Consider the following 25,751-nt stretch of genomic DNA (forward strand, 5'->3'; position numbering starts at 1 on the left):
ATTGTCAGTATTTTTCCAAATTCAATATATTTTTTTGGTTTTCCTCTGCTGTTGGCCAATCTTACATTCTCGATTTGTCCTGTGATGATATCTGAGGGCTGCTTTGGATACTCTGTGTATGTGGATGATCTACTACGTACACATATATTGAAGCATCACATGACCTCAAAAAATAGCATCTAAACTTGTCACGAAAATTAAGGGATATAAAAAAAAAACCAAATTTTTGGGTGATTTTCAACAAGCTGTAACTCAGAGGAAAATGGTCGTACAGAAAAAATAAAAAAACAAATATTGTAGCTCCAAGTGTCTAGTTTTTAGATATGACGATGAAAAATTTTTGTCATGGCCAGGTCTGGAGAAATCCTACGAAAACTACCGAAAAAAAAAATTCCACATTTTTTACCGCCTAAAAATAGGTCCACGGGCTTCAAAAAAATGTTTTTGATTCTTTCGTTCAAAAGTTCCTTTAGAAAATTTAATTCTCTTTAATTTGCCGTATTCAAAAAGCCTGTACGACGGTTTGCCGCGGAGTTATCGTCAATCAAAGCAAAAAAGTTATTTTTGACTTTGATATTCAATAACTCCGGAAATAATGATCGTACAGGAAATCAAAGGAGGGTTTTGAAAACTGCACAATATTCTCTATAAGAAAATGTAAACATGGTTAAGAAAAAAAAAAAATTGAAATGAAAACTCGGACTGAAAAAAAGACAAAAATTCGCAAAATTAAGGATATTTGGATAACTTGGTATAACTTTGGATAAAATGGATGAACGAAGGATATCGTCAGTAATTTTTCAACGTCAAAGTGTCCCCTAAAATTCCTCAAAAATTCAAAGCGCCGCGATTTTTTTTTCGTTGTGCCCCGATGCTTCAAATTCTTTGTTTTTGCTAAAATCAATTTTGCAATTTAGTGATTTTTATTCATTTTTTTAATAAAATTTTCTTTTTTCTCTCTAAAATCTTTATTTTTTCGATTAAAAAGCAAATCGCGTGCCTATGCTCACTCCACGACATAGTCGAGCCCGATTGGCTTATGCGCATGACCACATCACGATTGGGGTCATAGACAGTGGACCAGTGTCTTATGGCAGCGATAGACGATCTCTCGTTTTGCGATTTGCTTTTTTATCCAAATATCCTTAATTTTGCGAAATTTTGTCTTTTTTTCAGTCCGAGTTTTCAATTAAAAAAAATTTTTTTTTCTTAAAGATGTTTACATTTTCTTATAGAAAATATTGTGCAGTTTTCAAAACCCTCCTTTGATTTCCTGTACGATCATTATTTCCGGAGTAATTGAATATCAAAGTCAAAAAGAACTTTTTTGCTTTGATTGACGATAACTCCGCGGCAAATCGTCGGACAGGCTTTTTGAATACGGCAAATTAAAGAGGATTAAAATTTCTAAAAGAACTTTTGAACGAAAGAATCAAAAAATATTTTTTTAAGCCCGTGGACCTTTTTTTGGACGGGAAAAAATTTTGAAAAAATTTTTTCGGTAGTTTTCGTAGTATTTCTCCAGACCTGGCCATGACAAAAAATTTTCATCGTCATATCTAAAAACAAGACACTTGGAGCTACAATTAATTTTTTTATTTTTTCTGTACGACCATTTTCCTCGGAGTTACAGCTTGTTGAAAATCACCCAAAAATGTTGATTTTTTTTATATCCCTTAATTTTTGTGACTAGTGTATTTGAAATCAATATTTTTGGAGTGAAAGCTTGTTTAGCGGCGTTGCGCACGTTTTTGGAATGGGTTAAAACTTCTCAACTCGTAAAAAATTCTTAAGACCTCATCGAAAATTCGTTAGACCTGAACGAAAATTCGTTAGACCTGATTGAAAATTCGTTAGACCTGATTGAAAATTCGTTAGACCTGATTGAAAATTCGTTAGACCTGATTGAAAATTCGTTAGACCTGATTGAAAATTCGTTAGACCTGATCGAAAATTCGTTAGACCTGATTGAAAATTCGTTAGACCTGATTGAAAATTCGTTAGACCTGATCGAAAATTCGTAAGACCTGATCGAATATTCGTAAGACGGGAAGTTTTTTAGAGTTTTTGGTGTTTATTGGAGTTTAATGGAGTTTATTAGAATTTTTGGAGTTTATTGGCGTTTTTAGGGTTTATTTGTGTTTTTTGGAGTCTATTGACATTAAGACAATAAAAAGGCGGTGCTGGTTGTCTATGGGGATGGTGGAGGCCAATAACTGAAAATAAGCTTTATATTTCACACCATTCACCCAAAAAAAGGTTTGGAAATGGTCAGTATTTGGTCAGTATTTTTGAATTTTTGGTCAGTAAAATCAGTATTTTTGATCATGGAACTTGTTTCGGCCCCTGATCTTATTAACTTTACAATTGGTCAATATAATTCAGTAGCCTTGAGTTTTTGCTAGCTATCTGGCAACATGCTTTTTCATGCTGAATGGTTTTGTTTTTTTTTTAATAAATTTGGTTGAAGTGTGACTTATTAATAACAAAGTTAAAATCAGAGTGCTCACAACACCGGTTGACTTTTTGAAGAATTGCACATAGTGTTATTGTCCAAAAATATTCTGTACGGTACTCAGGACCACTGGTCCCGTATGTCAAGATAGAAGTTTGTAAGGATCGTACAAGTGAAGTTCTTAGCTTACCACTGTGGAAACAAGGCCTGATTTCATGTACATATGCATTGTACATATTGTGTAGAGGCTAAAGATATAAATGGCAAAATTTGCCAATATGTTTTACTATATTTGAAACTGAGATAAGATAGGAAAAGTCATTGTAGTAAATAGTTTTATCTTAAGACTTATGTTATTGTATTGTCCATAAATATAGTAATAATTAAAATATATTATGTAAACAATGTTATGGACTGTGTATTTCCCCAATCTGATACAGGGGTACATTAGTTATAAATACAGCATATTATTTACATAACTCTTGTAAATACATGCAATTGTTAATACTATTTAATAATTAGAAATTGTATTAAATTTAAAATTTAAAATTATAATAACCCCTCCCTCATTACGGGAGGAGACCCTTGCCCAGCAGTGGGACATAAATGGGTTAAATTTATTAAATATTTATTATTAAGTTTGATCAAATTAATGAAAAAATAAATAATTAGATTTAATGAAAAGAGTTTTGCATAGTACAGAAAACTACATTAAAAATTTAAACATCTCACATTACTATTTGGCTTTACAAAATGTGATTGGTAAATTCAAATGCTATCCCTGAATTGTTCACATTTTAATAAGTATCAGATGAAATTTTGAAAGTAGGTTTCATTCATTTGATGATCTATATATCTATTGAATAGGATGTGAGACTTATCCATTTAAGGCTATAACCCTGGCCCTTGCAGCCCCCATTCCATTCCTAAAATTGATCAATTATGATTGCTATAACAAAATATTCAAATATATGTCAATAATATTTTTAAAGTACCTTTAGGTGATATAACATTTCATGAATAAAATAAAATCTCAAATCTGTGTTTACAATTTTATAGATAAGTTAATGTAGTACAAGTTTTTATCTGTTTATCTGATATGAGTTTTAAACAGTGATCGATAATTTATAATCTTTATGCTTTATGTCAACCTCATTCAATCATATCTAGGGATTGCAATCCGGTCCACTGGATCCGGTGTTTGTGTTTGAAATATTTTCGTCAAGTGAGATAATAATTAGTATGCTCTCCTTTAGTAGGTAGGTACTTACAGATAATTACATTAATAACTGAGACTGATTATTTGATTACTTAGAATTATTATATCTTAATTTCATTAGCTCAGAAAAGACGAATGAATACTAATCATTTATGGTTAGAAATGAAAATATCATATCATGTAATCCAGTATCCCGAATTACCATATTTCGATGGTATATGTACCTAGATTAAGAAGTAAGGCCATTATCAATTTGGTATCCAGATTTTGACTATTAGTTAAAATAGCTACATACATACACTATGACATCCAGAATGTTAATGTAAGAAAATACATATGGTATCACATGCTGGGTCCCATACATCAACTTATTTCTGAATGGTGATATAAATAAAGAATATGTGTTGCCAGCTAAGGAACCTTTAATTGTCTCTTGATCTACAAAAGAACCAATTATTATAGACAACATACAATGAGTCACACCAATGATTTTTGTTATGAGCATATTTAAAAACTAGGTACTTCAAGGATAAAAAATCTGTTTTTATTTTTTTCGTATCTTCAAAAATGACCGAGATATTAAACGTCAAAGTATGGCCTTCGCGCCAAACTCCGGCGAAGCGGCCGCACGGACGTGTGACGTCATCTCACGACACTGCTATTTCGTTAGTACTTGCCGATACCTACATAGGCTCGTTGTCTCTCGCGGTTTCGCTTTAAATAATTTGTTTTGCTTATAGTGGACAAACAAAATGGTTAGAAAATATTGTATTGTTCCTATGTGTACTAAGTCCAGTGAAAAAACACCCCAAAAAATGTTTTTTTCTGTACTATGTACCTAAACTGTTTTATATTTTTGCAAGAGACACCTAATCTAAAACTTAAAGCCCGGTTCAGATACTGTCAAGCGCAAATGTTAAATAGAAGTTTATTGCCTTTTGAACACTTCCTCAAGATCAAGATGCCATATCATGTTCATACCTAGCTAGCAATGAACTTCTACTAAACAGTGGATAGGTACTATTTAATGAGCAGTTCAATGACCTCACAGGCGGCGGCGAGCCGAGCGCGGCGGTTGAGTTGGCGTTGGTTTTTTGTTTTAAAAAAAGAACTCATGTTTATTAAATCTAATAATATCAAAATTAAATTGTTTAATTAAAAGTTCTCATTACACACCCAATCATATGAGACATCCTACAGAGTAGATTCATGCGTTCATATGATAGCCATCAACCTGACTAAAATCAGAGGCAGGGTGACAATTTTTTTTTTATAATGTTATATTAAAACTATGTTTTCCAAATTTACACTTGGTAGGTACGTAACACTCATTATTTGTAATGCCAGTTGTAACAAACTTTCAATTTTATTGTTAACTACACACAATAATATTATTAGTAGTATACAAGTTCAACTTTCTTTACCTGGGTCTAGTTGATGATTGTGTGCGTGGCGATCGAGATCGAGGATATCTTAGTGGAGGCTTATTTTACAAAAAACACGATGATTAAATTTATAACACATACACATACACAGACTCTTTAAATATTAAATGTAAATCACTTTTCAAGTCAAAACTCCGCATCACCCGCAGTCGAACTAGCGTGTCTGTAGCGACGTGACGTCAGCGCATAGCGCGCGAAGCAACGCAAATTTAAAAATGCAGTGAAACTTTATAACGCTGTAACTTCGGTAATTTTGACCCGATTTTGATAAAACAAAAACTATTATTATCAGCATAAGTACACAAATTTAATGCAGTATGTTTAATAGTCATATTTTGATGTGCTGGTGTGACTCATTGAACAACCAAAGAGCAGGAACTGTAAATAAAAAAGGGTTTAACGCCGTTTACCTTTGTTTCAAGTACTATTAATATTTCATTTAGTGAACAACGAAATAACGAGAAGAGAATAGATCTTAGAAAATCTTTATACGCCGCCGAAGTGGCGACTATAATAGTTTCTAATATTCTCAAGATAAACAAACATAACTCATAAATCTCTAGAGTCCTTTATCTTAATTTGCAATACCTTGTCCTGACAATTAAACTTGTATTGTTTCAGCCCAAGAGATTTCCAACATAACACTGACGATATCGGAAGCGGAACTGGGGGAGGAGGTGAACGTGACCTGCACAGTGGAACCCTCAACCGCCGCTATTGACTGGCTATTCGATGGACAACCCGTTGTGATCAATGATCGGTGAGCAATCAGCACTGAAATTTCGAAGATTCCGGAAATGTACCAAAATTCTGAGCATTAGTAAAGTAGCGCGATTCTGTACAGTCGGTACTGTCGCGTATATAAATTTTGCCAAAATATTTCCTACTATACCCGTCAGAGGCGCTGATCAGATTTTCATACAAAATGTCTCGATGCCAGGTCGGTTGTCAGTAGTCAATAGTCGTAGAGAATCGAGCTACAGTATCCAGTAATTAAACCTTAATGTCGCGGTTTTAGAACAAGCTTAAAACAAAGATAGCCTGCGTAATCATTTGTTTGTATCTGACATCCCTTTTTATAACTCATTTTCAGTTGAAGGGGATAGAGAGGCATACATTTTGCCGATTATTGTTTCGTGTCAATATTTTGTAAGATTACTTGTGACAAAACATTGTTATATATATTTGTTTTGTACAGGATAAACATAACAGCAGTTGAAGGAGAAAGTACAATACCAGACTTGGATGGAGGCCACAAGAAAATCAAGATATCCACCATGACAATATCCAATGTGACGTCCAAGGAGTCAGGGAACTATACATGCAATGCTACTCTTGGTGACCGCATGGTGACCAAGTCCAGGATCCTGGACTTGAGCTTCCCGGGCAAACTGAACAGCACCAACAGCCCCATCTGGCAAAACCTCACTGATCATCAGAATGTCACTTTGATGTGTATCTTTGAAAGTAAGTCATAGCAATACGCCTTATAGAATATATTATGCAATTGTTTTCGTAGCTTTTTAAACAGTAAACTCTTAGGAAGAAGCCACAATATTGCGTTGCGACTACGCATCACAAAAATGACGTCACACAGCGACAAGGTACTATCGAACCAACTGATTCATGACCCATTTTGCCGATAATTCGCTTGACACCGTCAAAACAGTAAGAATTTCGTCTCTATCGTCAAAGTTGCACTTAGGACATTTTAAACATGCATACGACTGTGTTATGATGTATCTACGACTACATACAACTTTGACCTTTGTTATTACAGTGCGTAGATACGTTTCGATAAATCACTCTTAATTTGAATGTAGAACGTAAATAGTCTAAACTCTTTTCACTACGAAAAAACCTATTTGTGTCAAATATCAAATAGCACGTCATTTAGAAATCTGTGAAACGATTAGGGTAACCATTACAGTCATTGCCCATCATACAGTGATTGCCAATGTTAAGGAATAATACTTTTATTTTAATTTCTAAAGTAACCAGTTCAAATTAATTGCGATATATGTCATTTTTAGAATATTGGTAACATTTGTAATTTATAGAACTCATGTCCGACGTTTGTGCGACAGGCGTGTAGTTCGAAAAGAAAAAGTAAAAGTTTGTTGCAATATTTGTTAAGGATTACACATTTGAATTAACAGTATTCGCTAGTATTTATGGTTTTTAAGTGTTTTATATTGAATTAGTATAAAGTTATTGAAACAAAGGACTGATGTTTTAAGTTGCGTTTATAATAGAGTTTATGTCAATGTTTTACTAAATAAAGACACTATTGACCAAAATTGTGTATCAATTCCTTAACCGGGTAATAACTATGCTGGTTACCCTATATTATTTAATTTTTATAGTTACATTATTTCCTATAATGGCCGAATAAACCATGCCCTGAGTGGGTATCGAACCCACTCCTGACGCGTCGCAGTCGTAACATCAACCCACTACGCCACGGAGCCTGTTGAAAACGGTAGCAAAGCATTATTGTATTGGCGCACAAAGATTTGTCGCAATAATGACAGATAACAAATTCATTACCAAGGAAACGAAAGGTTCAAGCCAATTTCGACCTACGCGTATATAGACGCGTTTTAGAAAATGAGCACATGGTGGGTCATGATTCAGTTTGTTCGATAGTACATAGACGACCGTCGTAGATTTTAGCTATGCTTGCCTTATGCCTTACAATCAATGAAAACTCAACTAATTACAATCTTACAATCACCGCAACTAAAATCGTAATTTTCCTATCGAACGAATCTTTGAGACATGGGCAGCAGCAGACTGTAAATTCTATATCACATGCTTATGAAAGCGCTTATGAAAGATCCATTGGTTTTTAGTTAACAGTAAATGTATTTTTTTCAGTATACAAGCCTGGTGAAGTAAGATGGTCAAAGAAAGGCAATACACCGGAAGAGGACTCACAATTAGGAGTAGATCCAAAACCGACACCACTAGACCTTAGGCACGTTAGGAGTACCTACGTCATCTCAATTCAATCTCATGATGACAACGGCACGTACATCTGCGAAACAGAAGATTCGGTGACAGGAACTAATATATCAGGAATCGTAGAGGTACTAGTCGTTGCCATTCCTCAAGTAACCATAGACAGGGTTATTGCGATCAACACAACACAACTATACGTCAACTGGACAGTCAAACCTTACAATTCAAAAATATTGAACTACACGCTCGCTTTTCGGCCACTCGACGGTGGTTTTCAATACAGCGTGACTAAAATACCTCAAGAGAATACTTCTATTGTAATGTCACGTGATAATTTAAAACCCAACACGACGTACGTAGTAAGATTGACGGTGGAAACTGAGTACGGTAAAAGTAATCCGAGTATTTCTGCTAATGTGACGACGTTGGCTAAGGAACCTATATTTGTACCGAATATATCTATAAATGGTTTTTCGGCGACCTCAGTGACTATAGGTTGGGCCCCGCCTCCCGATGACATAGCTGATCTGATCCACTACTACGAACTGACGGCTAGAAAGAAGGGTGATACGGAGAATACGTTTAAAACCTGTCACTCGAGGGATAGCCGTAATCTACCGTACATGTTCGGCAACTTGCAGCCGCACAGCACTTACGTGTTTCAGGTATTTTCAGTGGCTTGAAAATGGCATGGCAGTGGCATGTGGCATGGTTTAATTTTGGTTTTGGTAGCTTTAAATTTTATTTTATTTAGTTTTATAATTGCCATGATTTTTTTGCCGGTAATAATTAATACAGCACAGCACATTATTTTCGCGTATTATTATTTGCAAGTTGCACATATTATTATTTTTATTTGCACCGAAATATTAATATAAAAAGCGCTAACCAGATATTTGAATACGCATGATTTAGTTCGACCCAGTGATAGACTTATTCTATACTTACCCAGATTGGGAATAAATTCCCAAATCAGTAATTCATATGAAACAACGAAAGATTTTGTTATTATTTGTTTTTAGGTTATATTTACGTTTACATTTACAGGTGTTTTTTCAATCAGACACTGAAATTATTATATCAACGTGAGCAAAAATAAAAACAAAAAGCGATAAATTAAAAGTTAATAATTTCCGTCCGATTTTAATTTTATGCTAAGTAAAGGTTAACTGTGTAATAGAAGGAAAGTTAAAAATATATTTGACGAATTATTATTTAATTTACCCTATTTTATGGAATAATGAGTTATTACTTAGCAAATTATCCGACTTCAGTGACTTGTAATTTTAATGAAAAGTTTTTTTTTTATCTGATCTTCACCTACCTCCATGCAAAATTTTATGGTAATCTATAAAGTGGCTGTAAAAATTCGCATTTTCAACAGTATAGTACGGCTATTGTTCTTTATTTACAATATAAACATTGTGTGTTAGTTATTCGTATAATAGTTTAAATGAGTATGTTTTATGCTGGTCACAATGGTAATTAAACCTAGTCGTTTACAGGATTATGTATTTAGTTTTGTTCTTTTTGGATTAAGCATGACGCATGTGCATTTGTACAAAATCTAGTTCGTATTAATGGTACTTATAAATGTGCATGAAATGTATAATTCTAGGTAGATACTTATAGCGTGTACACACCGGGCGTAACGTATAAGTTTGACACATTAATTTAACTGTTTTTCAGAAATAGGACTTTTAATTCCTACCAACATATATACGCACTTTCGTACGTATATTTACGTGCGTACACGTTTGCTTGAGTCGTACTAATTTCGAAAGACGCCCGATGTGTAACTTAACCTAATCATTATTTTATTATAAGGCGTACTAAACATAGGTGATGGATCCTAACCTTAATTTAAATACTCACTCGAAAAATGTATAAAGAATTGCTCCAAATTTTGTCCTTTAACTGTTACCACCACTGCCTAAAATTGGGTTTATGGTTCCGTTACAAGTAAAATGTTACATCATGTGATTCTCAGTAGTAACTACCTCTCAGTAGTCCTAATAGCGGCGATAAAGCAAGAGCTCTGCCTGAATTTATACATTTTTGAACCAAGCATTTGAGTTCATCAAATTAACGTTCAATAGTTGTCTGGACCCTTTTGAGTCGCCGTAGAGAAAAGGCTATTAGATCATTCAAGAAATCTAAAACGACTTTATGTAAACAGGTGCAAGCGTGCTCAGACTTTACAAAGACATGCGGGCCGTTGTCCGAAGAGATGGAAGCCGCTACCCTGGACGGGGTGCCCGGGAAGCCGGACAATGTGACAGCTACATGCGATGTGGACTATTTGTATCTGACTTGGAGCCCCCCTATCACACCTAATGCTGAGATTAAGGGATATTCTGTGAGTATATTTTAATTTAGTTCTTAATACTGCTCAATAAGGTTCAAATTGACTTACTGAGGACCCTTTCGTACAACTTTTTTTTAACCTGTCCGGGTCCAGTATACATCAATAGGCTCGCCCCCTTTTGTATGAGACTAACATTGTAAATGGCTAAAGATGGGTGTATTTCCTTTACATACATCTCCGGATAGAACAGGCGTGATTATCTAAGTTAAATACTCTTATGCCGGTTTCTGAGTACATTTAGCGGTAGTTTATCTATTCAATAGCGTTTTTTTTATATGAGTTTAAACGCTGTTGAATTGATAAACTACCGCTAAATGTACATCAGAAACCGAGGCCTAATAATATATTTAAAAGTTTAAATTTATTTATATTATTTGCTTTGTTTACAGATGGAAATAACCGGTAACGCGACGTACATAGACCGCAATGGGAACTCGAACGTCGCGACCTGGGGACCGCTGTCCAAGTTCATGACCAATGATTCTAACAGTGTCAGGTATTATTTCCTTGTATTTATTGTATAGGCATTTAAAATGTTCTTTCCTCATTGATATTACTCTCACCGGACCCGTCGTCTTTGTTACGTCACCATTCGCACTCTATTATTTTTTTTGTTTTTGGCTATTTTAACTGCCTTGCAATGGCTCGCGCATATACTAAGATGTACAAAGTTATTCGGCGTGTGCTGTGCTGTGCAGCAGCCTATTTGTTGCCGCACTGTCATAATCCGTTGGTAAATTAACATGCATCTGGGATCTTAGAATAGTCTTGTGTCGTTCTACGAAACATAGACTTTAATACTACGACCGATAACTGAGAATCTTAAAATCGTAGTTGAACGTGTGCCGTCGCAAATTGTCAACAAGAACCATTCACGCTCAGGTTTACCTCTATTCGGGGCCCGGGCCCGTTCTAAGGGCTAGATATTATTTTAGCCGTGGAACCGCAGTCTTATATTTCCTTTGAAAACCCTTTATAACTCCTTTCGAGACTTTTCATTTATACCGTGTCCTTTGTCTACAGTGTTACAGGCACGTCAAAGATAGCAGTGCGTGTGACCGACCTGGCACCGAACACGCTATACACCGTGCGAGTGAACGCCATGACCCGCACGCGGCGCCGCGGGGACGAGGCGGTCGTACACTGTCGGACTAACGCTACTCACCCGGATACACCGCCCAGACCGCGGTGGAGAAAGGTATTGCTGAATTGATAGTTTAATACATGTATATTTTACTTGTAGTACATTTTACACTGAAAAGACGAATGATCCCTAGGGACGGACTCTGAAATATGTACCGGCTGACCACGACATAAATGGCTCGTAGATATCACCGCCTTCGTAGGACTAGCGTGGGGATCAATCACACAAAATCGGGAATTTTGAAGGGAATAGGGGCCTTTAACCAGTAATAGGGATCTTCACAGGGCTAAAAAATATTCTTTGCATCAGATAGTGGCACTAGGTTCGCTTCCTTTGAGGGACATATATTATAACCTTCCACCACATTGTAAATGGTACAATGCGGTTCTGTTTCATACATCACTGCGTCCACCTTCAGCTATAACAGGCGCGATATTATGTATGTATGTGCTTTATTTCTTTTCAGATATTGGAAGGCGACAAATACATGTTCAAGATGTATTTACCGAGGATATCCGAAAGGAATGGACCTATTTGTTGTTACAGGTATACCTTTACATTATTAAATTCTATCTAAATGGGAAAGTTTGTGAGGATTGTTAATGATTATGTGATATCGACACAAAAAAGTACGTAATAGATTTGGTGGAATTTAGCAGAGAAACAGTTTACTTTACCCCTGAATATACTGCCCTTCCACGCGGACGAGGCAGCGGGCGGAAGCATGTCATAGAAAATGGAGTTCAACGCGAATAATACGCAAAAGTTTTACATTTACCTATAATTAGTGATTTAAATTTCGAAATTAAACGCTTACCCTCTTCTTCATAAAAATATATGAAGTTATGGAAGGCTTATAAAGTGTTTTGTTTCTTTCACTCCTTTGCGAAATAAAAAAGAGAAAACATAATATAGTAGCTTTTTAACTAAACTAGGTTTATAGTGTGTATATGAATGAGAGGGTTAGTTCAAATGTGTAATATTCGTATAAAACATTAGAAACTATAAAGTTATTTAATCTTTGTTTCAGGGTGTACATGGTCCGTCTGGCTCCCAACGCGGACTGGAAGTCACTACAACAGTCGCCCTCAGACTTCAACGTGGTCAGCTACGAAGAAGCACACAAAACACAGGAATCTGTCGCATACATAGCTGATATATTCTCTAAGTAAGTCTTCATATATAAAATAACGCCTATTTTTCCAAATGGGTAGAGAAAGATAAAAGAATGCCATGATATGATCCTTAAGTCGGGTCCAGACGAGTGTAACGTGTAATGTAAATCACCGTATAATGTAACGTGAATTCGACGTGTGGACGGCGCTGTGAGTGTTACATAAAACTTTAACTACACACTTGTCTGGACCAGGCATACAGGTCAGCCTGTTACAAGTGTTGCACTTCAACACTTGAAATCGGCAACGCAACCTTTTTGCTAGGCATCGTCGTTACTAATAATAATTAGTCTTCATTCATATAACAAAATTTTTTTTTAGCTGCGAGCACTCGTAACTTTTTAACTTTTGCATTTCATGTTATTATACGTTAGAATATGGGAATGAATACACCATCTAGAATTATAGGGAAATATCGAAATAAAAAGTATGGATTATTGTTATTATTATTATATTATATATATATATCGATATTTAACACCGAATCATTTTTATTGTACAATAAGTTCAACAGTCTTACTCAAAATATAATTTAACAGTGAAAACTTCCCACGCGACTCGGAACTGATACTGGGCGACGGTAAAGTACAATTCAACGTGACGGAGCCCAAGTTATCGAAGAGTGAGTGCCGTAGCCGTTGCCTGAAGAGGCCGAAGCCCCGGCCTCCGCCCCCGCCGCCTGTAGTTCACACCACGAGCGCCGCCACGCCGCCCAACGAAAACCTGCTGGCTGCTGACGAAGAAGATGGCACCGAGGACCCGGATGAAGCCGTGCCGCTGAATAGGGAGAGACGAGATGCTACTGATGAGTATGTTACATTTTGTCTGTCTCTTTGGTGCGGTCAGTAGCGTATGCGACTGCCGCGCAGAGGTCTTGGGCTAAAATCCCGCACCAAACATTTATTTCAGATTTTTTGTCAAGCAAATGTACTTAACTACCTTATTAAGAGTTCTCAAAAACTGGTCTAATACATAAGCGACCTCTCCGCTCCCAATAAAAGGGTGTGATCACAAAACCGATTTGATTATCTTGCTGTACAGTAAGTCAATGGGATACGCTAGGGAAAAAAATCCTAGCGATGAGCGGAATGGGGAGTCGGGTGAAGTCCTGCAAGCTAGCACTTTACCTGATGTCGATAGCAACATAATATTTCCTAGAACATTTGTTTTCTTTTGAGAAGCCTAGTGTATGTGTGGCTTTCATAAACACCACATTTGATGACGAAGTCGTTGCCGTTATTAATCATTGCCTATTTTTTGTTAACAGTGACCGCTACAGTGGGTTTGCCCTCGACCGCACCATGTTGGACAAGCCGGAGGACACTCGAGACTATGTCGAAGTACGCGACGGACCCCTGGACCCTAACTCTAACTACACGCTATTTGTTGAGCTTTTCAGTAAGTAACAAAAGACTACCATAGATTATACTGACAGCCATTTTTCTAACTGTTAATATTAGTTTTCATACATTTAGTAACTAGTTTTGACAGTGGTTTAAAAAACCTTGGCGCAGTCGTTCTTTAGATGATTGGTTGCTTGATTTGAACTAAGCGTCTTCGTGCTTTGGGGGGCGCGTTATAAGTCGCAGTAAGCAATGTCAAAAGCCTTTAGGTGGCTTGAACAACTTTGACACTAAGCCTACGACTAACTATATGATGATTAAACAAAGTATTGTTATTATTGAAATAATGTCCTAAACTCAGAAAGACAGTTTTCCTCCTCCAAAGTACAGTAAATAGAGCAAGGTTATTGTTGAAGCTAAACCCGTTATATTGCTTTCAGGTGAAGCAGAGCCAGAGCCGAGATACAGTGACTATACGTCGCTATTGATGCCAGCAGCTAGTCCACCCGTGCCTGTCCAGTCCAGCGCTTTGGAAATTGCTCTACAGGTATATTACATCTATTGCTTGAAAGGTTTCGTGACGAGATACCTAGTCTAGTCTCTTTTTCGCTTTTTGTACCGTCCAGCGTATAAATTATATATGTCAATCAGAAATTACGTATTTTTGTTAAGTATTATAAAAGAGGAAAACACAGATTCTCTGCATCATGGTCTTGTTTTGTAAGACAAAATTCATGTAATTTTTTTTGCGAAGTAGCAATTAATTTAAACCTACTCTTCAAGATGCAGTACTGTAAGTTTTCTTCGATTTAAAAAACTTAGAGATAGGCTAGTCCTACTTATTGATACATCTACTATTTATCATAGCTAACTGTGTGGTGGTTTGCCGTCAGATAACGTGCGGCGTGGCGGGCGTGGTGCTGGTGCTGATGATCGCGTACTGCGTGCTGCAGACGCGGCGCTCCCGCAAGATGCCGGCGCACGCGCAGTACGAACTCAACCCTATCAGTGCCGCCATGAGGTACCCCGCCCCGGCGAGCCTCCCGCCCCCACCTCCCCGCGCCTGGCTCTACACTGCCATATATACGCAAAACTAGTGAATTACCAAGACCACTCAAAAGACCTACCTTAACGGGTAGCGCATGGACTGCCACTGTAAAAGACCCACTAGTCTGACAGTTCACCCACCGCCCAAATTTAGGCAGTGTATGCCAAACCACCACCGTAAAACTAGTGATTACAAAGCCTCGAACTACATTCCTGGGTCTTTTCTTATTTACAACAAAGTATTTTAAAATTTTAGCCTCTTCTAAGTCCCTTGTTTTTGTAATTTTTGTTTTCCTTGCAGTAGCTTGCAGCTATATTGTCATTTTTTTTTTTGGAAAAACATAGTTTTATTTGCGCATAGTAGGATAACGCTACGATAATAGTATTGTTGGCCACCCTACAAGCATTAGCTTTTGAAATTGACTTGAACCACAATAAAAAAAGGAAATAAATTAAACTAATATTTGGTTGTTTATTAGATGCTTTAGATAGTCAACTGTATAGACTTCTTATTCTCAAACAAAAATATTAATTATTATCATTTCTTTGTTCAGATACTGGGACAGTATCCGCGGTCGACAACCGCTCGTCTCGGTAGTGCCGCCCGACATACCGCCCATACCGAAGGAAGGCCTACCACAAGCCTACGCGCAGCGACAAGTAGACTCCGACTACGGCTTCCAGAAGGAATTTGAAGTAAGTATCTTTGAAGTACTTTATATTGTCTTATTTGTGCGTGAATATATGTTAGAAGTTTATCGTAAAAAAGTCCTTATTTAGTGTAGTTATGTGATTTTATAAGTTCAGATGGTGTTCAAAGCTTACATTGCGTGTGTATTAGACAAGTAAAATCATGAGATCATCAAGAGAGTGGACGTATGTCTATCTTTACGGCATATCTGTAGCACACACGAATACGCAGAGGTCTTGGGTTCGAATCCCAAACTGAAACTATAAGTTAATTCAGAGTTAGGGAGTAGTAATTGCAGTTTAGGCTCCCGAGAGCATTTTAAACGAAATCATTTATTGATCGTTGTAATTTATTGTGTAACTAAGAATATCTTACATTAAAATATGTGTTTTTATATGTGTCCATAAAGTATGTTAGTATATAATTGTAAGATTGATGTTATATTATATTAGACTCATCATCATTACTCACAATTTAATTTTTATTCAACTTATTTTGCCTCACCTTCATTCGATGTTTCTCAAACGGTAGTCCCACACTTAAGTTGTTGCAGATGCTGCCCGAATGCTTCCCGGATCGAACTACGCACGCTTCGGAAGCACGGGAGAATCAACCGAAGAACCGTTACCCGGATATCAAGGCGTATGATCAGACCCGGGTGAAGTTGTCACAGATTGACAGTATAACCGGATCGGATTATATCAACGCGAATTATGTGATGGGTTATCAGGTTAGTGGAGCTTATTTGTATTGTAGTTAGAGGTCATTGCAGAAAGGTCAAGGTCATATTTGAAGAAGTCAAGGTCAAATATAAAATTGCTGTTAGTTATTTATACAAAAGAACGGCAATTACAAAAGATACTATTTCTTTATGTTTACACATTAATTCAGATACTTTTACATACATTTTTAAACCGACTCCTATAATGAGATTATAGTCCTGATTAGCCCAATTTCTGAAAATTTTCAGAATTTACTCTCTTATTCATAAAAATATTTGAAGTTATAAAAGTCTTCTAAATAGTTTTGTTTCTTTCACTCTTTAGCAAAATGAAAAAGCCAAAACATATTGCAGTATATAGTATTTTGACTTAAATAGGTTTATGCTGTCTTTATGAATAAGAAGGCTAGTCTTTAATTTATTTACCTAAATAGTGTTAAATTAAATACTTCATGAGACTTTCTTAGTTCATAAGGTCACTTTAGTAGATTAGTTATTAAATAGTTAGTATTATAGTTGGCCTGTTAGTTAGCTTTCCTAACTTCCTATCGTGTGAGCGTGAGACTAACGTGTTCGTCTTCTGTCCTTCGCTTACTCAGGACCCCTCGGAGCCTAATCAGGTACTGCGATGCATGAACTACTTGTATACGTAGATTCCACATAGTAATACGAAACTGTGACGTCACTATACCGTATTTCTATACTAAAATGTGTTTTTGACATTTAATAAAGAGAAGCTGATTTTACTGGCAGTCAAATACCCAATTTAAAAAAAATATTTTATTGATGGAGACCTTATTATTTATGGTAGCGTGTGCGTTGCGTGGCAAGCGTTAACGTCCGCTCACAGCGGTCTAGCGGTGGCCTGAGTCTATAAAAAATTAGACTTTAAAGATTCGTCTTTCACTTAAATATTCAACGGTATAGCTAAAAGTCCCTAAATGTAATGTAACTAGAATAAAAAAAATAAATAAACGGTATAGCTAAATATTGAACAAAAGTAATGAAATTAATTAATAAGGCAAACAAAGATGTTATTTCATTGACAATAGCATAGCTTCATGTTACTTAATGCAATAAATGTGTGGAATCTACTATTTTTCGCTTCTCCTATTCTTTATATTTGCATTTTATTTACTCTAATTCTAAATGTGCGTCTTCCTTTGTGTCCCAGTAGACAATAGTTTATCATACCCTAGTAACTTGAACCATTTCAATATTTACTTTCATATGATACAAATTTCAGCTTAACGATGTTCAATTCACTAGTTTAGACTTTACTTTGGCTCAGATTAAATCCCAAAAAAAAATGTAAAAAAAACACATAAGTAACCTCGTCTTACAGCAGTCAGATCCAGTCCAGATCCCGACTACTATGTTAATTTCGAAAATTTCAGAATATTTCTTATTATATTATTAAACTTTCTAGGAGCGCAAACAATTCATCTGTGCCCAAGGCCCGACGGACACAACAGTTAATGATTTCTGGCGCATGATATGGGAACACGGTCTCGAGCTGATCGTGATGCTGACCAACCTTGAGGAGTACTCCAAGGTGAAGTGCTCGAAGTACTGGCCTGAGGAGCGAGGGGCCAGGACCTTTGGCAGTATTACTGTGCATCATACTGGAGAGAAAAGGTATGTAGATTCTTGTTGAATAACTGTTGTCTTTAGACAGTACGGTGGTTGCCTACCAGTCAAATCAGCTACTCTTTATGAAATGTCAAAAACACATTTTAGTATAGAAATACGACGTAGTGACGTCACTATTGCAGATTTTCATTGATATCAAATGAGTGGTGGTTATAAAAGGTTTCAGTCTGTAATAATTACAATTTCAACATTATTTACGAAAAAAGCTACATAGCCTGAGCATTTTAGATGAACCTTTTACGAGTACGAGTTTAATAATTTTTCGTTAACCCAGCAACTACCCAGTTCTAGGCATTACGTATAACTAAGTTCCTACTTTAACAGTTAAAAGAAAGATTTAAATAAGTAATAATATAAAATTGTTTAAATGCGTTTTTTTTTTCATTTTATTCCATTTATATTTTCTGCACAGCTGTCATAATATCCTTTTTTATACATCCCTGTATATTCGTTTTATATTTGTTTTCATTTTATATATATTTATTTTCTGAAATAAAGAATTTTGTATTTGACTTTTAATTTTGTCTTTAACTTCATAATCATGAACATTTATCAGTAACTATGAAAACAATATTTCAGATATTCCGACTACATAGTGCGCGAGTTAAAGATTTCGAAACAGGCCACCAATTCTGATGGACAGCCGATTGTTGAAAACAATGGAATCGCTAAGAGGAACGGAGGTTTGTACTTTATAATATTATTCAACCATTAAACCATACGCTACAATTTATCCCTCATCATAAAAACTTTTACAATGGATTATTACTCATTTATTAGTACGGCTTAAATAATCTTCTTTTAATGTAACAATATTTGGTCTAGCCAATTGCTTTAAATGATACAAATTTCGAAGAAGAATTGCTCATATCTCGCGGGGACGTATACAAATAACAGACACAAAATTCAACCAAACCCGAAACAACTATTTATGGATCGCACAAATAATTGTTCCGCGTGGGAATCGAATCCACGACCTCCCGACGCAGTGGTAGCGGTGTGGCGACCTTATATGAATTATAAATGCATTAAAGTATTTTCCATATTTGCAGATGTAAAAGACGGTTCAGAGTGTAGCGCGCCCACATCCCCTCGCGAGGTGAAGGACAGCGCGGACACTCGCATCGTGCGCCAGTACCACTTCCTCATGTGGAAGGACTTCGCCGCGCCGGAGCATCCACACTCCATACTTAAGTTTATCAAGGTCAGTATACTGGCTTGTATAGCAGACATTAGTATTGGTAAACTTGAAGACTAGATAGTAAAATGTATTTTTTCCTATCGGTTCTCGAAATAAAATCAGTCACACTGCTACAAGACAGCAGGAAAGTAGAATAGGAATTTAAGATTTAGCAACCTATTTTAATTGTTCAGTTACAGTCGTCAAGAAATGTTTTGCTATGTTGGTATTTGTAAAAATGTTCAAAAGTAACCCAGAGTTTTGGTTATAATAAAATCGTCTACCCACTATTGTCACCAAGTCACAATGTGCCCGTGGATTGGCGGTGACATGTCGACGGTTCCTCATTTCAAAGGACGATATTGGCGGATAGACAGTTTTCTGTCTGCAAGTCGAAAAATCTGAAATTATCGATTTCTAATTTTTCTTCAAGGTTCTTTCTTCATCACCAGAGATTGTCATCTACTTACATTGTTTGTTATGTGTACAGAGGGTGAACGAGGCGTGGTCCAACATGGTGGGGCGGCCCGTGGTGGTGCACTGCTCGGCCGGCGTGGGGCGCACGGGCACGCTGGTGGCGCTGGACTGCCTGCTGGAGCAGCTGCGCGCCACGGGCCACGTGGCCGTCTTCAACACCGTGGCCGAGCTGCGCCGCCAGAGGAACTTCCTCGTGCAGTCACAGGTATGACCTACAACAACATGGTGGGGCGGCCCGTGGTGGTGCACTGCTCGGCCGGCGTGGGGCGCACGGGCACGCTGGTGGCGCTGGACTGCCTGCTGGAGCAGCTGCGCGCCACGGGCCACGTGGCCGTCTTCAACACCGTGGCCGAGCTGCGCCGCCAGAGGAACTTCCTCGTGCAGTCACAGGTATGACCTACAACAACATGGTGGGGCGGCCCGTGGTGGTGCACTGCTCGGCCGGCGTGGGGCGCACGGGCACGCTGGTGGCGCTGGACTGCCTGCTGGAGCAGCTGCGCGCCACGGGCCACGTGGCCGTCTTCAACACCGTGGCCGAGCTGCGCCGCCAGAGGAACTTCCTCGTGCAGTCACAGGTATGACCTACAACAACATGGTGGGGCGGCCCGTGGTGGTGCACTGCTCGGCCGGCGTGGGGCGCACGGGCACGCTGGTGGCGCTGGACTGCCTGCTGGAGCAGCTGCGCGCCACGGGCCACGTGGCCGTCTTCAACACCGTGGCCGAGCTGCGCCGCCAGAGGAACTTCCTCGTGCAGTCACAGGTATGACCTACAACAACATGGTGGGGCGGCCCGTGGTGGTGCACTGCTCGGCCGGCGTGGGGCGCACGGGCACGCTGGTGGCGCTGGACTGCCTGCTGGAGCAGCTGCGCGCCACGGGCCACGTGGCCGTCTTCAACACCGTGGCCGAGCTGCGCCGCCAGAGGAACTTCCTCGTGCAGTCACAGGTATGACCTACAACAACATGGTGGGGCGGCCCGTGGTGGTGCACTGCTCGGCCGGCGTGGGGCGCACGGGCACGCTGGTGGCGCTGGACTGCCTGCTGGAGCAGCTGCGCGCCACGGGCCACGTGGCCGTCTTCAACACCGTGGCCGAGCTGCGCCGCCAGAGGAACTTCCTCGTGCAGTCACAGGTATGACCTACAACAACATGGTGGGGCGGCCCGTGGTGGTGCACTGCTCGGCCGGCGTGGGGCGCACGGGCACGCTGGTGGCGCTGGACTGCCTGCTGGAGCAGCTGCGCGCCACGGGCCACGTGGCCGTCTTCAACACCGTGGCCGAGCTGCGCCGCCAGAGGAACTTCCTCGTGCAGTCACAGGTATGACCTACAACAACATGGTGGGGCGGCCCGTGGTGGTGCACTGCTCGGCCGGCGTGGGGCGCACGGGCACGCTGGTGGCGCTGGACTGCCTGCTGGAGCAGCTGCGCGCCACGGGCCACGTGGCCGTCTTCAACACCGTGGCCGAGCTGCGCCGCCAGAGGAACTTCCTCGTGCAGTCACAGGTATGACCTACAACAACATGGTGGGGCGGCCCGTGGTGGTGCACTGCTCGGCCGGCGTGGGGCGCACGGGCACGCTGGTGGCGCTGGACTGCCTGCTGGAGCAGCTGCGCGCCACGGGCCACGTGGCCGTCTTCAACACCGTGGCCGAGCTGCGCCGCCAGAGGAACTTCCTCGTGCAGTCACAGGTATGACCTACGACAGCACGACTGCTCTGAATGAATGTTAGAAGGCTACAGCAAGGGGGTAAATGTGTTCGTTACAGCACTGAAGAATAGGTAGCCAAGCACAGTTGATATTGTAATGCATAGTTTAAGATTTTTTTTTTCATTTAGAAGTCAATGTAACCCTTAACCGCTGCATGCGACAGTTCAATCTCATAGGCCTGTATCTAAACGCTATTTCAGACTATTATCAACTAGTCCATCTTCTAGTTATAATTACAGGAATAGCACGACTTGTTCTTGTTGTTGTCTTATGGTTAGTGGTCAAGCTAGTGTCAAAGTTGTTCAAGCCGCCCGAAGGCCTTCGACGTAGCTTAACGACTGTTATCTTAATCGACAAGGACCGACTTTTACGTGCCCTCCGAAGCACGGAGACGCCCAGTTGAAATACCACTATGCGGTCACCCATCTATGGAATGACCGCGCCAACGGTTGCTTAACCCACAGATCGTTAACCGACCGGTGAGCGCAACTTATCTCTAATCTTTGTAATCAATTCCAACCAGCACAGTATATTGACAAATGTTGTGTTATGCGTACACAGAAGCAGTACGTGTTCGTGTACCGCGCGCTGGTGGAGTACGCGCACCACGGGGACACGGAGATCAGCGCGTCGCGCCTCAAGCCCGCCGTGGACCGCCTGCGCAACACGCCCGAGGGGGCCGACAAGTGCCTCATGGAGTTCGAGTTCGAGGTGACCAACATATTATTATCTAAACCATCTAGCATTTGTAGTCATGCCTTATAAGATGAGACTTAAGGTCTTAACACCGAAAGAACAGCCAAAACATGGGAGTATAAAACAATCTTCCATAGAAGACAATTAACTCACGTTGTAGTCCGGCAATTTATTAAGTGCTCTAATTCTACAAAGTGCATTTTTTGCACGTATCTCTTTCAATTGACCCATATATTCCATTGAAGGATATAACCCTATACACTTACCACTCACTACCATGATGTTTATCAGTGTACCAACTAACGATCAATACGGTCTAGTGATGTAGTTAACAAATAGTTCTTATCGGTCTGAAGTCATAAAGATATTTGAACCTGCAAACTGTACCTGACGCAGAAGACTATCAAATGTATTGGATAAAAAGGCGGTACACATGTTCATACATGGTTCATGTGTGGTAATCAGTTTTATAATGTTACCTTCTTTTTTTCCAGAAAATGGTGAACAGTCCAGTGGCCGAGCCGCTCAAGTCGATGGGCGGGGGCGCGGGTGAAGAGCTACGCGCACGGAATAGAAGCCCGGAAAGTCTGCCGTATGACCGCAACCGTGTCATACTGACCCCGCTGCCCGGCAGGGACTACTCTACTTATATCAATGCGTCCTTTATTGAAGGTAACAATTCTTTTGTATTATTTTCTCAGGAGTTCTGATGTGCGTTCACACGTTGTAAGTTGTAATACATAACTTGACTTTTCTTAAGAATACACTTTATACTGTGAATTAGTTACTAGTTAGTCATATTTGATATTGATATTTAGCTGTTGAAAATCAGTATTATTGTAAAAGAAAATAGCAGTTCCGTTTACTAAAATAAGTAGCTTTTACTGCAATAAGAGTCACTTTCAAGGTGTGAGTAAAATATTCGGGAAGTTTTCTTGCTTTATTTCAATAATGTTTACGATTGTACATTACCGTCTATATTTATGTCATACTTTATTATTGTTTGCAGCGTACGACAATTCGGAGAGCTTCATAATCACACAAGATCCGCTACCGAACACGATCATGGACTTCTGGCGGATGGTATCAGAACATAATGTCACCACCATCGTCATGCTTAGTGAGGTAAGATGTTTTGTTTTAGTCATAGTGTAACAGTATATGCTTCATTTACTTCTACTTTTATTGTCTTTTGTATTTTGCTGTGAAAACAATATGGAATAGGATACTCGCAACTTATATCATTTCCACTGCATATCAATAAAACCTGCACTTTTACCAACATTCAAACAACGGACGCAAAGTACAACCAGACTCGATTGATGATTTGTGGATCGCACAAATATTGCTCCCTGTGAGAATCGAACTCACAACGTCCCGACGCAATGTTAGTGGCGTGGGGACCACCTTCACCATTGCGTCAGGGAGACCTTGGCTTCATTGTGAATTTGTTGTTTTATTTCAATTACTATGTTTTGTTCATAGTTGGGTGACGGCAAATGTCCGCGGTACTGGGACGACGGCACGGTGGCTTACGAGCACATCTCGGTCGAGTATCAGGAGAGCGAGTCGTGTCCGTATTACACGAGGCGGCAGTTCAGAGTCACTAATGATAAGGTAACATACTAACAACATTTATCTGTTCTAAGAACTGAGTTTCTAGATCTAAAGTTTAGTAAATTGGTAACTTCACCTTACACACAAAGTACCCGCCTATTGTATATTTGAAAAGACAACTCCCGCATTAAGAATTGGTCTTGTGTTGCGGAAACTTTTACAAATATAAACACGTGTATGAATATAGATCAGCTGATTCATGGTAGAATAAACTTTTTCGATGATTTGAAGTTAAGTTCGTAAGATCAGATTCTGGAGTTAAGTATAAAATAGTATCAGACATCAGTTACCAAATTTAAACGACGTTGCGTTGTTATCAACTTCATGCAGGAGACTTATCATATTTTTATGTGTACAGAGCGGAGACACGTGCGTGGTCCGGCAGCTGCAGTACCAGGGCTGGCCCACGGCGCGCGGCCACGTGCCCGAGGTGACGCGCGGCCTGGCCGAGCTGGCCGACGCGGCCGGCGCCACGCACGCGCACGACCACAACGGCACCATGCTCGTGCACTGCCAGTGAGTATACACACACCTTAATTTATATTTTTTATGTGTGTGTTTAAAATTGATGGGAGAGCTATAATTTTCATTTACATCTGTGATTTAATGACTTTGGCAGGGTCAAGAAAAAGAAATCGATATACTCGGGTCATTTCAAACGTGCGAACTAACTCATGTCATTTTATAGGAGTCTCTCGCTCGCACTTACACATTGTCACATTCCTATGATTTTTTTGATTACGACGTCGTTCTCACGTTTGTAATGGTCTGAGTATAATATAGTTATTTAGTTTTTACAACTGTTAGCGTTAAGAGTTGGGTTTGCTCGTCTTTATCTTCTTCTTATCGTATGGTTAGTGGTCAACCTAGTGTCAAAGTTGTTCAAGCCGCCCGAAGGCCTTTGACATGGCTTAACGACTGTTATCGTAGTAGATAACAACCGGGACCGACTTTTAACGTGCCCGAGCACGGAGACGCCCAGTTCAAATACCACTATGCGGTCACCCATCTATGGAATGACCGCGCCAAGGGTTGCTTAACCCACAGATCGTTTACCGACCGGTGAGCGCAACTGGCTTTATTCCAGCCCAGATCAAATTTCAATGTAATCTTTCCATTTAGAGCTTAGAAAATAGTCTTATTAGTTGGTACATAGGCTTTGTTTCGTTCTCTCAGGTTCGGCACGGAGCGCTCGCCGCTGTTCGTGGCTCTGTGCACGCTGATCCGCGCGCTGCGCGTGGAGCGCCGCGTCGACGTCAGCGGCGTGGCGCGAGCTATCCGTTCGCAGCGGGCACGGACCATCGACACCTTCGTGAGTACCTCTTATTACTTATAATAAATCTGTAGTGAGTTCAATTCTGTACATTGAATATATTTAAAAAAAACAATGGGGGATGTTTAGTAAAGGATATTGATACCGAATCTGCAATTAATAATTAATAACTCACGGGCACGTACAGAAGTTTAAAAAAAATAGGTCAAAGCGAAAAAGTTGTTAAAGCACTCGCATGTGGGCAGATATATTATTTTGAGAGTATCTAGGTCTGAGTGAGCTGCAACGAATGCAACATTCACGCGAGAGGAGCCGCACGGGTCAGCTAGTTTACCATACATTACTTATACCTTCTGTGCAATTCTCCTTTAAAATTCTATAATTTTAGCCAAACACTCTTAATAGTCTGAAAAAATAGCTTTGAATTCTATATTACTAATTGAATACCATAGTATCGCTCGTAAAACTGTAATCGTTTCCTTTTGTATCTTTATTAGATAAAGAACTTACTCATGATCACTTCCAAGTCATTTGCGTCAATGCATAACTTTCGTTATCCACAGAAGACATCTAACTATT

At 39.3% G+C, this 25,751-nt stretch overlaps 1 protein-coding gene and 1 pseudogene across 1 annotated transcript in view; both read left to right on the forward strand.

Moving 5' to 3' along the window:
* Ptp69D (Protein tyrosine phosphatase 69D) overlaps positions 1 to 25,751 on the forward strand; it is a 34,767-nt gene that overhangs the window by 2,823 nt on the left and 6,193 nt on the right. The window contains exons 2-25 of the mRNA XM_076130861.1: positions 5,741 to 5,879; positions 6,318 to 6,586; positions 8,000 to 8,748; positions 10,263 to 10,442; positions 10,841 to 10,947; positions 11,475 to 11,649; positions 12,062 to 12,141; positions 12,626 to 12,763; positions 13,310 to 13,579; positions 14,038 to 14,168; positions 14,554 to 14,660; positions 15,007 to 15,134; positions 15,715 to 15,856; positions 16,405 to 16,581; positions 18,002 to 18,210; positions 18,805 to 18,908; positions 19,278 to 19,429; positions 19,896 to 20,087; positions 22,148 to 22,297; positions 22,777 to 22,954; positions 23,292 to 23,407; positions 23,768 to 23,899; positions 24,258 to 24,415; positions 25,076 to 25,211. Of these exons, the coding sequence (XP_075986976.1) occupies positions 5,741 to 5,879; positions 6,318 to 6,586; positions 8,000 to 8,748; positions 10,263 to 10,442; positions 10,841 to 10,947; positions 11,475 to 11,649; positions 12,062 to 12,141; positions 12,626 to 12,763; positions 13,310 to 13,579; positions 14,038 to 14,168; positions 14,554 to 14,660; positions 15,007 to 15,134; positions 15,715 to 15,856; positions 16,405 to 16,581; positions 18,002 to 18,210; positions 18,805 to 18,908; positions 19,278 to 19,429; positions 19,896 to 20,087; positions 22,148 to 22,297; positions 22,777 to 22,954; positions 23,292 to 23,407; positions 23,768 to 23,899; positions 24,258 to 24,415; positions 25,076 to 25,211 (4,319 nt within the window). The remainder of the gene's footprint in view (positions 1 to 5,740; positions 5,880 to 6,317; positions 6,587 to 7,999; positions 8,749 to 10,262; positions 10,443 to 10,840; positions 10,948 to 11,474; positions 11,650 to 12,061; positions 12,142 to 12,625; positions 12,764 to 13,309; positions 13,580 to 14,037; positions 14,169 to 14,553; positions 14,661 to 15,006; positions 15,135 to 15,714; positions 15,857 to 16,404; positions 16,582 to 18,001; positions 18,211 to 18,804; positions 18,909 to 19,277; positions 19,430 to 19,895; positions 20,088 to 22,147; positions 22,298 to 22,776; positions 22,955 to 23,291; positions 23,408 to 23,767; positions 23,900 to 24,257; positions 24,416 to 25,075; positions 25,212 to 25,751) is intronic.
* LOC142983796 (tyrosine-protein phosphatase non-receptor type 9 pseudogene) lies at positions 20,101 to 20,286 on the forward strand (annotated as a pseudogene).

The sequence above is a fragment of the Anticarsia gemmatalis genome, chromosome 25 (genome assembly GCF_050436995.1).
Source record: "Anticarsia gemmatalis isolate Benzon Research Colony breed Stoneville strain chromosome 25, ilAntGemm2 primary, whole genome shotgun sequence".
Taxonomy (NCBI): Eukaryota; Metazoa; Arthropoda; class Insecta; order Lepidoptera; family Erebidae; genus Anticarsia; species Anticarsia gemmatalis.